The sequence below is a fragment of the Ictalurus punctatus genome, chromosome 6 (assembly GCF_001660625.3).
Source record: "Ictalurus punctatus breed USDA103 chromosome 6, Coco_2.0, whole genome shotgun sequence".
NCBI lineage: Eukaryota > Metazoa > Chordata > Actinopteri > Siluriformes > Ictaluridae > Ictalurus > Ictalurus punctatus.
The window spans coordinates 24,487,581-24,501,400 of NC_030421.2; the positions used below are offsets into that span (position 1 = coordinate 24,487,581).

At 39.1% G+C, this 13,820-nt stretch overlaps 1 protein-coding gene across 1 annotated transcript in view; it reads left to right on the plus strand.

Moving 5' to 3' along the window:
- agps (alkylglycerone phosphate synthase) overlaps positions 1-13,820 on the plus strand; it is a 41,360-nt gene that overhangs the window by 12,435 nt on the left and 15,105 nt on the right. The window contains exons 6-13 of the mRNA XM_017470378.3: positions 2,427-2,498; positions 2,597-2,676; positions 3,985-4,065; positions 4,521-4,646; positions 4,879-4,987; positions 9,248-9,375; positions 10,637-10,688; positions 13,645-13,721. Coding sequence (XP_017325867.1) covers positions 2,427-2,498; positions 2,597-2,676; positions 3,985-4,065; positions 4,521-4,646; positions 4,879-4,987; positions 9,248-9,375; positions 10,637-10,688; positions 13,645-13,721 — 725 coding nt within the window. The remainder of the gene's footprint in view (positions 1-2,426; positions 2,499-2,596; positions 2,677-3,984; positions 4,066-4,520; positions 4,647-4,878; positions 4,988-9,247; positions 9,376-10,636; positions 10,689-13,644; positions 13,722-13,820) is intronic.

The window sequence follows — 13,820 nt, forward strand, 5'->3', positions numbered from 1 at the left end:
ATTGGGAAGACTGGAATAAACTAGATCAACAATTTGCCAAATGCTGAAATATTACAGATTAGCTCCAAGGCCTCCATTTTGATGATGAGCTCGAGTTAGTGTGTGTGCGCGGTCTTTCCAGGTGTCCCATGTAGGTTTCCTCCCATATTCAAAATCATGCCGGTAGATAGATCGGCTAAGCTAAATTGCCTCTTGGTGTGAACGCGTGTGCAAACGTGTATGTAGCTGCTCCTGTCCAGGGTGTGTTCCTACCACACAACCAGTGTTTCCATGATACACTCCAGATCCACTGAGACCAGGATAAATGGGTTACTGAAAATGGATGAATGAATACAAAATTACTATCCTTTTTTAAAAATGCACACCCTTCTGTTCCTGGCAAACTCGCTTTATTCCACTACATACTTGACCCCATATGACTTCAGTAGATTGCGGGTAGTAGATTTGCAGTCCCATAAACAAGGGCCTTATATTTGCTTTGCAACATCTGGAAATAATGTAAAGTCTGATGGTACATATACAAAAGCATAGGCACACGTCCATTCAGTTATCGCAACGGTTGAAAATATTCTGAACTAATTTAGCAAATCATGGTTATTAAGCTTAGCTTTCCTCAAATTTCTACAGACCCAAAGACTCGCACCTCCCACCACTCACTCCCACCTACTTCCACTTAATTAGAACATTATGATTAGAGCATAACTTTACTATAACTTTAAATGAGAACTATTTTTCACAGACCTTTTCCCAGGACATGTTATTAGTAGAGATAATAATTCCCATAATGTAGGAAGCACAGTAATGCACACCGCTGACAGATGACAGATTTGTGCGAACTCAGCAATTTTGATATAGCCTATAAAGTCTATAATTTTGGAGGTCATCACATCTTTTCTTAACATGTGCTTCTGCTCAGCTACTGCTTCTACAGTTACTCAGTCCACTCCAAAAACGAAGACCTACCAAGAGGCACTTGAACAGCTTGTTTTGAGTATTTCATTAAGTTATTTTTATTATTATTTAATTTAATTTATTTTTTAGGATTTTGAACTCCTCTGCTGGCCAGCATAGTTTACTCCAGCGCTGTGAATACAGCACTTCTATCAGCCATTTATTAAATTCCTACAGTATTCACAAGAGTGTTTCTTTTTATTCCTCTCTTTACAGGCCGTAAGGTGTTCTGAGCAATTATACTTGGCATGTATTGCATATAAGGCATTTGCACAGTAATTTCTGTACTGTTTTATGAGTGCGTTGCTCTAACGGTATTGTCCATTTTATTGTGTTGTATAGCTGTGTGCTGTTAATCACATGTTTTGCAAAGAGCAGCACTGAATGTACCAAGAAAGCAAAATTGTATTTGTTGCTGCATGTCTTTGTGTGTCCTGTACGTGGTGTGTAAACTACGAGAGCGCTGCAGGCATGTCGTAAAGGGTTAATCTCCAGCTAGCTGCATCAGCAGGTAGGCCGCTCGTTAATATTCATGAGCGCGCGCTTTAATGAGACGTGTCAGTAGGAAGTCTGATATGGAATAAAATGCTGGCTGTTTGAATTACTGCTCTCAGATTGGTGGATCTATTTCACCATGGAAATGAGCTCCAAGCGCTAGATCAGACTTGATTAGTTGAGTCCCAAATGGGCAGAAAATATCCCAGCCCTCATGCAGGAACAGGATGTTAAGATTTGCTTCTAAGCACTGTAAGTGATTCTGAGAATCAGAAGAGTGAGCTAGACAGTTCTTGATGTCAAGACTTTTTTTTCTTCTTAATACTGTTGTGTCTTTGAGCAATGCACTGCTTATTCTCTTTGCTTCTGCAAATCCCAGAACACACAAGGAACAAAGATATTATGCTATACAGCTGTTTCCCCACCAGTGTTAGGTTTTTCATTTGAGGTAATCCTACATCTCATTAGAACTAAAGAGCAAGTCCTTCATTAGGCAGCGTTACGTGATCTGTAAACCAGCAGAAAAGCAGAGTTGACTGTGCTGTGTCTGCGTTTGTGTTAGATAATTGGATGATACCTTTTAAGAATTTTAGATGTCTAGCACTCTGAAAGTTCATTCCTTTCACCTTTATATGGATGGCGTACATCTTAAAACTGTTTAGTCATTACAGGCTAGTGGATGAGCAGCAGTAATGCAGGAGGAAAAAAAGAGGTGTGCTCATGCTGTTGATGATCCCTTCCTTCACATATATTTAGGATGGGCGGGGACAGGCACTCATTGGCTACAGACAGAAAGCATTGATCCTGCCCACAGAGAAGGAGGAGAAACAGAACTGTTCCTTTTTCTTTGTCCTCCCACTTTGTCTCCAACTTCTCACACAATCAAAAGAAATGTCTCATTGTGTCCTTTTCATTGATAAAGTCTGGACATGGCAGCACCTCTGTAATAGGCTATTGTATGTGTGTTGTGTCCTGTACAGACTGTCATGATGATGTAGTGAAGATTGTGGAGCTGGCCTGCAAGCACAATGTGTGTTTGATACCATATGGAGGTGAGCACTCGACCCAGAAGACACTGTAGTGAAACAGCTGATCTGTTCCTTTTTCTTTTTATTCACTTTAATCAAATCTGTCTTTCTCTCTCTGTCAGGTGGTACGAGTGTGTCCAGTGCTCTAGAGTGCCCCCCAGAGGAAACTCGATCCATTGTGTCTTTAGACACCTCTCAGATGGTGGGCACAAAACATACATCGTGACCACTCACATACATATAATGGCAACTGAGTTTGGTTTAAAGCTCATATGAAGCCATGTACAAACCTGATGAAGTCTTGCATGTTGCCTGTGAGGACTGTATGCTAATACTGATTTATGTAGCGTTTTGAGGCTTGCACTCAGCTCTCTGTTGCGTTCTCTCTCTCGCTCTAGCTTGCTCACTCACTCGCTTTCTCTGAGCTGCTGACCTATGTCAGAGGTCATGAGGTTGGGAGGGTGGGACATGAAAGCAGCGGATGCCAGGAGTGGCTGGTTTATGAGCTCAGTCAGATGATTGATGGCTAAGAGTGGAGCTCATGCTGAGAGTATTCCATATCGTGAGCAACATTTGACCCTGGCAGGGAATTGTGGGATTGGGCCATAAAACAAGGTTAACTTTGTAACCCTGTGACGGGTGCCATCGTAGCGTGATTAGAATGTCAAGAGACCTCTGTTTTATAAAACAACAATGGCTTCTATTCTTTTTGTTTTCTTTTCTTTTTTTTTTTAAAGCAGCTAACGTTCAGATCAGAAAATTCCAGAAGCTCACGCAAACAGTCCTTTTACTGTAGCAGAGCTCATTTGTGAAAGTTTCCTTAGCGCAGGCATGATAGGAAATACTGCATGGAATGTAGAAGTTCTTTCTAATCAGTCCAGGTTTGGCGTGTGGTGCAGGTCACATGGTCTGTCTGCCCTTCAGCTTCTGTGGAAAATCCTGCCACCTGACCTGTGCGCTTTCATTTTCCTTATCCAAAAGCATGCTCTTTTCCTCCCTGAAGGTTTTGTGGTTTTGTCCTGTGTGCTGTCCATCACTCTTTTATTTATATATATATATATATATATATATATATATATATATATATATATATATATATATATATATATATATATATATATATATATATATATACATACACACACATACACACACACACACACACACACATACTGTGTCTTCTAAGGTGCACTAAGCCCAAACAACTGGACTGAATTTAAGGACTGTAATTCAGACAGACGGACGACTTTATGGAGTAGTGCAGACAGACACTGATATACACTGTCAACACAAGCACATTTTAATCAAAATCTTACTCTGGCTCTTTTTTGACCTTCTTCCTCTCTCTTCTCCTCTGTCTCCCCCTGTCCCTTACTCTCTTTCTCTGTTTTTTCTCTCTATCACATGTCCGTATTACAAGTCTGCTTTTAATTTCTTGGCAAAGGAGTTTTATGACTTTGGCTTGTTACTCCCTCCACCCCCCTCTTTTTAATTTTTTTAATTTTTCCAGAACCGAATATTGTGGATTGATGAGAAAAATCTAACAGCCCATGTTGAGGCTGGCATCATTGGCCAGGACCTGGAAAGGCAGGTTAGTGACTAGTGTGAATTTGTTCTCCCTGAGCATCTGAGTGTGCAGCTATCACTTTGCACATTTAGTTTCAACATGTGGATTGAAAGGCAGTGACTGGCACAGAGTTTTGTTTTTTGTTTTTTTCGTTTCTTCTTACTCCATGCTATTACCCACACACACCGAGCAGATGGCACCATCAAACTAATGCAGAAAAATGACCTCTAGTATAATATCGAAGTGTGTGTGTGATGCATGTTAACAAGTCTATCACACACTCACATGTGGGTGTTTTTGCAGTTTTGCGAGTGCACAGATGGTATGCTGTTAAAGAGTGTGTTTCTAGGGGGTTCAGTAATAAAACCAGGGTTTAGTGTGTGTGTGTGTGTGTGTGTGTGTGTGTGTGTGTGTGTGTGTGTGTGTGTGTGTTTGTTCACATCACCTGTATATGTGTGTGGGTGTTTTGTTTTCTTCAGCTGAACGAGAGCGGCTACTGCACTGGACATGAGCCGGACTCTATGGAATTTAGTTCTCTTGGAGGCTGGGTAGCTACACGTGCATCAGGCATGAAGAAAAACATCTATGGCAACATCGAAGACCTGGTGCACAGTCTTTATTTTCTTTACCACTCACAAATTACACAGGCACAACATTTTACTTTTTTATATATATATATATATATATATATATATATATATATATATATAACACATGACATACAGTGAAGCAGTTTACACACATTTTCCTTTTTCCTATTTAATATGTTCAGTGATTTAAAAAAAAAAAAAATTTATTATCACTTTATTGTGGCTGATAATGACTGTTAATTGTTAGGTGGTACATATAAAGATGGTGACCCCTAGAGGTGTGATTGAGAAGAGCTGCCAGGGTCCACGGATGTCCACTGGACCAGACATCCACCATTTCATCCTGGGCTCTGAAGGTAGTGACACCACTTGTGATTCAGTGGATATGAATTATATTTTTTCTAGGGACAAAAAATTGCTTTTATTTACAATAGTATGACTCAAAAGGTTACCTTTCGGCTACTAAGATTCCTGAGAATTCACTTTAATTACTTCACAAAGATACGTGTGTGTGTGTGTGTGTGTGTGTGTGTGTGTGTGTGTGTGTGTGTGTGTGTGTGTTGAGATACTTGGATGTTTGATTTCCATGAGCTAAAAGTCGTAATCATCAAGATTAAAACAAGAAAAGGCTTGTAATATTTCACTTTATGTGTAATGAATCTAGAATATAGGAAAGTTCCACTTTTTGAATTAAATTACGGAAAAAATTAACGTTGACTTGATAATCAAATTTTTGAGATGCACCTATACACTTGTGGTGGTATATCCATAGTGGACTTGCCATAATCACACTGGAAAATTCCGTTAGAGGTTGTGTAGTATTAATACCTGGTTTGTGTGAACAATAAAGAATGAAACACTGCACACTTCTTTCTGCACTCAGACAGAAGAACTCGCTTTTCTACATGGCGGACATGGCGAGCATCCATGCTGCTTCACTGCACACGCTAATTAGGAGCAAAAAGTTTAGGGTGAACTTTTTTTTTATTTTTATTTTTTATAAGGTTGTGTTCACATCAGTCATCTTTCCTCAACTGTATGTGCTCAGAATGTGTCTGATTTTGAAAAAGTGCTCATCACAGTGGAATGTCCTCAAATGTTTAAGAAAAGTTAAACTTTTCAGCAAACCAGTAAGTCACATCAACTGCTTTTTTTTTCAGTTCTCAAGTCAGGGGGCAAATGAAAACAACCAAGAGTGTAGTAGGACAATTATTCTTAACACACTCTTCCTCTAAAGATAAAGCAGGCTTCTCACTACAGGTGAACTCCAGTGTTCATTTATTAACAAATTAATTCAATTGAATCTTTTATTGTTGTTGTGATCAATAATAATAAATCTAATCTATGTGGCTCGCCCCTATTATAAATAGTTAGGTGGTACGATGAGAGACAAAGCACGAGGCAGGTTTTTATTTTCCTTCATGTCAGCACAGCTCACAGAATGTTCTGGTGAGGTTCTGTGATGCGATGTACCGCATGATAATGTTTTGTGCTCTTGTATAGTTTGATCGTAAAAGTTTGCTGCCCTTCAAAACCAAAGTACTAGACGATCAGATTCAAAGGGTTTAGCCCAAGATTAATTCATTTGAGGCAGAGGCAGCTGACAAACTCCCACAATCCCACGATTCTGTGTCCTTGTACATGCCCACTGATAACACAACCATACGGCAATGCTTATTAACAAATACAGGGACTGTTGGCATTACAACTGTGAACATCTGCTAGTGTGTGGTGTACGCACACACACACAGGCGCACAGAGAAAGTACACATTCCCCTAGCAGTCTGCGGGGAGATGGAATGATGGGTTGGCATGTGCGTTTGTACCCATTATAATGGCTGTAAGACTATAAATGAGCCCTGTACATCTGTAAATCTGACCTTTTCATCCAAATATACTTCTGCACTCTATCTCTTTCCTCTGCACTGCAAGTTTCACTTCAGACTAATCCCTGAATTGGTATTTCAGCAGTTAGGTATACTGACTACCAGCTGCAGTACAATATGGCCTTTAGGATACAGGGCTACACTGCAAATTACAGTAACACAATTGCACTCTAAATTGTGATTAAACAGCAATATCCAACACACACTTTTTGAAAGTGTTTTGGAAGGTCAGGAGTGTGTGGGTGTTTGTGTGCGGCTCTGTCGGTGTGGGTGGTCTGGTGGCCTCTGCATACTGTAACTCTCTGTTCGACCTGACATTGCCATTCACCTTCTGCTTCAAATCCACCAGCAGCCCACAGCCCTTTCCCTGTTCCACTGTTATTACATTACGTTAGCTACCACTTTTTAGTCTTGCCAGTTTCCAGGCAACCAAAACATGGGACTGGGCAACATATTGGAGCTTTTACTTGCACAGTGGGTTAGCTAATTAAATTTATGATTTGTCCACCGCTTCTTTACTTTTGGTGCCTTTCAACGCGGACTCAGATGGTCCTGATTTTAAATTCTGCTTAGACTGGTTTGAATTTTTAAAAAAGTATTATTATATATATATTTTTTAAATTCCTTACTTGTAAATGGAAGATATGTAAAACACAATTAAAAACAATGCATTAAGCCGTGACCTTAACAAAAGTGTATGAAGTAGCTGAGAAAACCCTTTTTGGTAACTGATAAAAATGCTTGTTTGTGTTTTTGGATGCGTCTCCTGTCAGTCATACTATAGACACTCTGCTGGTTACTGTAGATCCTGGAGGGCGAGTTTAAAGACCATGGGAGGGAATCATTAAATGTTAGAGACTTGAGAAAATCAGAGACTTATCTTACGTAATGCACTTTTTAAGTAGATGCAAAGTGTGTATGACAAAGTAAAGCCAGTATTTGTGGACACCTTGTTCTGTTGGACCACTAGAGGGCAGCATGCCATGATCCATTACAGCCACATGTCCATACTACTGTAGACATGCGAATTGTTCAGAAAGTTTAGTAAATAGAAGTTGTTTATAATCAGTAATCACCTTACTGCTACCTTCATAAATAAATGTCTTTATTACACCTTTGATACGTTTATATATCTACAGCTGAGCTTTTTTGCTTGTTCTTTATGAAAATGAATAGTAATAGAAAGCCAGTGTTGGAAGTGTTGTAGTTGTGTTCTAGAGAAGGGCTCAATAGGCTGTAACATCTTGGTAAATATCTGCAGAAACGAGCATTTACAGCTGGCGTATGGTAGCTCTTTTACTTGCTTTGCCCAAATTAATTGTGGGTTGGTTTTCTTTCTTCTCGTAAACATTTATACTCCCATTAAGAAGACATCTGGAATTTTAAATTGTGTTTAAAATGACAGGGGCATTTAGATGCTAACAAATAAGTCTGTTTCACTTTTCTCTCACAGAAGCGACACAGTAATGACAGAATTATTGTGGGGTTTTATGATGGCGCTTATGAGTATTTACTGTCAACTGGTTAAGATGAAAGTGCAGTAAATGTCCACCCAGTGACTGAGTGTTTATAGAGGAGGCTATTACGGCCATGTGTACTGTACGTATGTGGTAGTAAACAGCCTTATTGGCATCTTTACTGTGCGCTTGAGCCTATTTGTTGGTTGTTTAGGATATGCTTGCTTTCACAGTTTGCCTGTCAGGCAGAGAAGTGTTTGCTCAGAGTCCTTTTTTTTTCTTACACAGTTCTGCACAGATGTAGTTTCACACAGCATACTGAAGTGCAGCTTTCATTTTCAGACACACAAATGCACAGAACACCGGTGCATGCCATGACGGGACATTTTTTTTTGTTTGTTTTTGTTTTTTTTCCTCTGTCCTTTAGTATATTTTAGCTACAGTATTTGTAAGATAAGTTGTGATATTGAGTAAATCCAAGATTGGGTGATAGATCCCTCATTTATCATTTATAAACACTTTTTTCTTTTTGTTGTATTGTTTTATGTTCCGGTTAATATTTTAGCATTTCTTTTCTAATGCAGTCTGTGGTGTCTGAATTCAGATTTGCCTCCAAGTGGGTGAGTGGCTTTCATCCAGAAGTTCATTTATAAAGCCCATCCTGGTATTTATCACTGCTACTTTCTGCAGTCATGCCTCCTATGGGCAGAGGGCTGGTCTTCCTTGGTTAAATGAGCTGGCAACATGAGCCTCAAAGCAGCAGTGGTAGTTGAGCTCTCGGGGGTCGTGGAGCATGCTGGGATCTAGGCTTTAAGGTGAACAGTGTCTCCGGTGTTGGCTCAACAATTCCTTTGATACAGACCTGCTTTATTTCAACCAAGCCAGAGCTGGTAAATCTCACACGGCCCCCCCTCCGGTGTTGGATGAAACCAGATCACCGAAGTGCAAATGAGGTGGCTAGACAGGGGGTTGGGTGTTGCGGTTTGTGTGAATGTGGATTTAAGCTCTACTTATATTTGGTTGAGCCTGAGTACAAATGTATTCAGCTACTTTTTTCCCCCCTCTAAAGTGGATGCATAGTGGAAACTATATGCATATCAGTGTATGATTCTAGTTTTTCTGTGGTGCTGTAGTTAATTTCTAAACACTTTTAAAAACATTTTTAGGTTACAGTACATTATATCTTTATTCATTATATCTATATAAGTGCAGACCATATCTTTGTGTTGAACTCACAGTTAACCATGTGTCTGTGTGGCGTGGTGTGATTCAGGCACGCTGGGTGTGGTCACAGAGGTTACGATGAAGATCCGTCCTGTCCCCGAGTATCAGAAATACGGCTCTATCGTCTTCCCAAACTTCCAGCAGGGCGTGGCCTGTCTGCGAGAGGTGGCTAAACAGGTAACATCTAATAGTCTAATAACTAATTTAACAGCCTTCTGTTATGTGATCATTATACAGCGCATAATAAAAATGAATATAAAACATGAGAGATACTGGATCCATTTTACCAGATGGTCACATTTTGACATTTTCTATTATATGTGGTTCTGGAAACTACAGGAAATATTACTGAAATATATGTCTCTTCTACGTGCGTCTCGATCACAATTAAATGTTATATATTTTAAAATCTGGTTATTCCCCAAATTAGCAGAAAAAAGAAAACTGCAGTTAAAGATTTCATTCCGACTGTGGTGCAGGAACATCACAGGCAATTTGACGTTTAGTATCTGATTATAAATTGAAGTGAACCGGCTCATGTTTGTTTTGCTACGGTATGTAATTATCCAACAACTTGATCAAAGCCTGACATTCACTGGGTGAGTAAATCATGTTGAGCTAGCAAGGTTTTAGACATCTTTTGGTAGAATTAATTTATGTCTTAATGGGCAAATGCTAACATGTGGTGGTTGACTGTACAGAAAAATCAAGACCAGCTAGAAGGCCTCTGGCACATTGGAGTGATTTACACACAATTCAGCCTCTGGCTGAATGGAAAGAATGACAGTATGAACATTATGTTCCAGTTCATCTAAACGACTGAGGGATTCCCTCAAAATTCCAAATGAATAAAAGAATGACTAAAGAAAATATTTGTGCGTTTTCTTTACTCTGTGAATTGTTAGGCCAGCAGAGAAAGTGTTGCTGGCCGTGAGAGTTTGCCAGTGATGGCACCGTTATTGATGACTGTATGTTCTAGCTCTGTGCAGCTCTGCTCATTATGAGAGCATAAATTAGCTCTGAGCACAGCAGACGATGAAGATATCGATCATGCTGTTTAGGATGTGCGAGTTACAGATCCTTTCCCAAACTTTTCCCCCAGGACTCTCAGTAGCCTGAAGCTGCTTTTCGGCATAACATTGAAATAGGCCTGCTCTTAGCACGTCTTTTGGCGCGATGTACAGCCTTGTTTTTCTGTCTTTTATTGATTTAAACATTTAAAAGGACAGATTTAATGACAAAAGAGTTGTGGGCCTCTTACTACAAATTTCCTACAGATGCACTTTGAGTGGGTTTCTTTAATTGCAAACTAAGATGAAGTGGTTTAAGTGTCTCACAAGCGTTTGAATGATTTTTATGGCACAATGTTTAAAACTTGTTGGCGAAAAATAGCCACAAATCCTAAGGCACTGATATTTCTCTGTGCCTTGTGTTTTAGAGATGTGCTCCAGCTTCTATTCGACTGATGGACAACGAGCAGTTCCAGTTTGGTATGTTTTTTCCCCAGTCAGAAATCAGTGATGAAATATTTCTGTTCAACCTTTTCAAACATCTTTCAAACTTGTGACAAAATGATTATATTGAAGATGTTTCTATGATGGATGATGGGCAGTGTTTGATTAAAAACAACTGTGGAAAAACTTTCATGATATTTTATTTAACATTTACAATATTGTTTAATGCTGAAATGGAGGGGGAATTAAAAAATGACAAATTATAACAGCATTTTATTATTTAAAAAATCAGTGTAAAATTTTAATCAGTCCTCTCATTCCAATCAGTTTGTAATTGTTCTTAAAAATACTGACGATACTGAAGACATCTCAGGAAAGTTTACTGTGGCATATGATATCGTCATATTGGCCAACCCCAAGTTTAAAGTGCGTGTTAGTGGATGGTTTGAAAATAAATAATGGCATGTGTTGACTTTCAGGTTTGCACTTTATAATAACTTGTTTTATAGTACTCAATTTTTGTGAGTGTGTTTAGTGTCAGACCCCATTTAAATGTTTATGAATTTTGATTTATAAATCTTTATTATGGAAATTGCTGTAAAACTTTGAGTTAAAAAATAATAATAATAATTGGAAATATCAAGTATGAAAGTCATGGGAAATCACTGCTGCATCCAGCATCCTTTCTGTATTAGCCTTTTCATTCGATGCTTGACGAAGCTGTTATTGATGTTTTGGAAGCTGCAGCAGGACCCATTATTAATGAGGCTTTAGTTTCGGCTTGGCATCCTGACTAAAATCAAAGGAAATGAAATAAAAACAAATCAGTTTTCACAGCAGGGAAGCAAAAATCTGCTTTTGGCTTTAAAATCTATTGCAACATACTGTATCTGCAGTTTTGTTTGTTGTTGTGTCATTAGTCAAGAAACAAGGCGAAGTAGAGGTGCATATGCAAGTGTGTGTGTGTGTGTGTGTGTGTGTGTGTGTGTGTGTGTGTGTGTGTAGAGCTGTTGTCATGGTTCCAGTGGTAATTGGAAGGAATATCTCCACTGGACTGAATATCTAGCAAGCTATCTGATGATCAGTCACAGATATTACAGCAGGATTATATATACACACTAGACACAATATAGTTAAATGTCAGAAGTCCTTGAGAACTATTCTGTTAATTAAAGATGTGTGAATTAAACGTATTATATTGTTTATAGAAGATCTAAGACATTCAAGACTGTGCCGTCGTGTTATTTAGGCCTTTAAAGCTGACGTTGGTGCACAGATATAATCAGTAAACACCTTCACTGTTTACAGGTTTATCTTAAAGACTCAAATGCTCAGTATATATTACCAGATCTGTATTAGGGCCCTTATTTCACCTCGGCTCTGTCTACGAAAACAAACTAGCCTTGTATGTGCAAGATGCTTTGTTTAATTGCCTGTAGCTGATGCATTCTGTGTTTTCTCGTGCATCAAGCAGTTTAATTTTGCATGATATAATTCATCTACAGAGGCCGCCTCAATTCGCTGTCTCGTCTAAAGTTAAATCGATCATTATCTTGCCAGCTGAGCAGCCGAACAAGCTGACACACGATCCAGAAACAATGAAAAATGGCCCTGGCAACAATTAAGCTTCCAGCATATTGACGTCTTAGAGTATTGTATGTGGATATATGAAGGAATCTAAAGGGTTAGGAGATATCACTGGAAAAGTTCCTCAATCTCTAGGGACCTCATTAACTCTCCTCCCATCTCACAATTTTCACCGACGTTGCACTTCTCCGTCTCCGCCAACGAGAGAGAGACTAGCAGCACAGAGAAAGATTCAAGCCCTCATTAATAAAGGCTTCTCTTTTCCTAATTATGAGACCATATAGAAATGGAGGCTAGCTTCGTTTATAACTGAAATTACACTTCAATGTGCTTCCTTTCCTTTCTTTCCTTTCTTCATTTTTTTCTTCCAGTAATAAAGTTAATTAAGCCTGCATTATGAAGACAACCTTTTAGTAGACTTTATTCAAACTTTGTCATATTATTCAATATTCAATTTTTTAGTAAGCGACACCCTTCACCATTAATTATGGTATGAAGGGAAAATTTTTATCATTTAAAATTGTGGGTTTTGGTCAGTAGATGTATTTTGGTTCTAAGGCAATGGATGGTTTTATGAAGAGTGTGGAAAGGTGTATATATGTTTTCACAGAGCACTTTAAATAGAGATCCATATAAACACCTTTATCATTTGAACATCAAGTTTCTTGCTGTCAAACATATTTCAGTATTTTTGACAAAATCTAATTAGAAAACGTGTAGTTATTCATTCATATCCTCACTGTTGAGTAATTGAGTTACATTTCAAAAAGAAAGACTAAAAAAGGTCAACGGAGAGCAAGTGTTTGAGAGCTGCCCCTCTACTGTGTGTGTGGATAGATGGATTGATGAAAGAAAAGGCTAGAAAGTGGAATGTACAGAAGTGAAGTGACAAGTGAACTCTCTGTAGACTGTCCCCTGATGTTTTCCCCCCTCCTCTGTGTGGGAGTATGAAAGATTGATAGCCTTCCTCTCGGCTGTGGCTGCTCACTTTTGTTTGTCCGCGGCGCTTTGTGCGTCCATTTCGAAATAAATCAGTGTATGTAAGGGAGACTTACATAGCAGTGTGGAAAGCATTTCCTCTCAGTCAGAGGCTGATATATGGCCCTCAGGCCTCGGAGTCTCCACTGCTGTACTCTTGCACACTCCCTCCTCGCCCAAACCACCCCCACCACACCCCCCGTTACGCTGCTATTGTTCAAACTGCAGATCAATCTGGCCCACTAAGCCTACATGGATGAAAGTGGGCCACAAATGGGTTGCGAAAATATGACCTTCATTTATCTCTTGCTTTTAATGAGTCAAAAGCTGGTGTGAGAGGTGTTGGACTACTGGAATGAGATTTTATTATTATAGCGCTTGGCTGATGGTATGTTGATGATTTGTGGGTGTGTTTATGGTCTTCCAGGTCACGCTCTTAAGCCTCAAGTATCCTCCATCTTCACATCATTTTTGGATGGGCTGAAAAAATTTTACATCACAAAGGTAAAAGACACACAATTGTCCTCCATCTTTTACGGTTCCTGTTGCTTTAGCCTTATCATGAAACCTCACTTGCAGTTAAACCCATTTTAATGCCCTTAT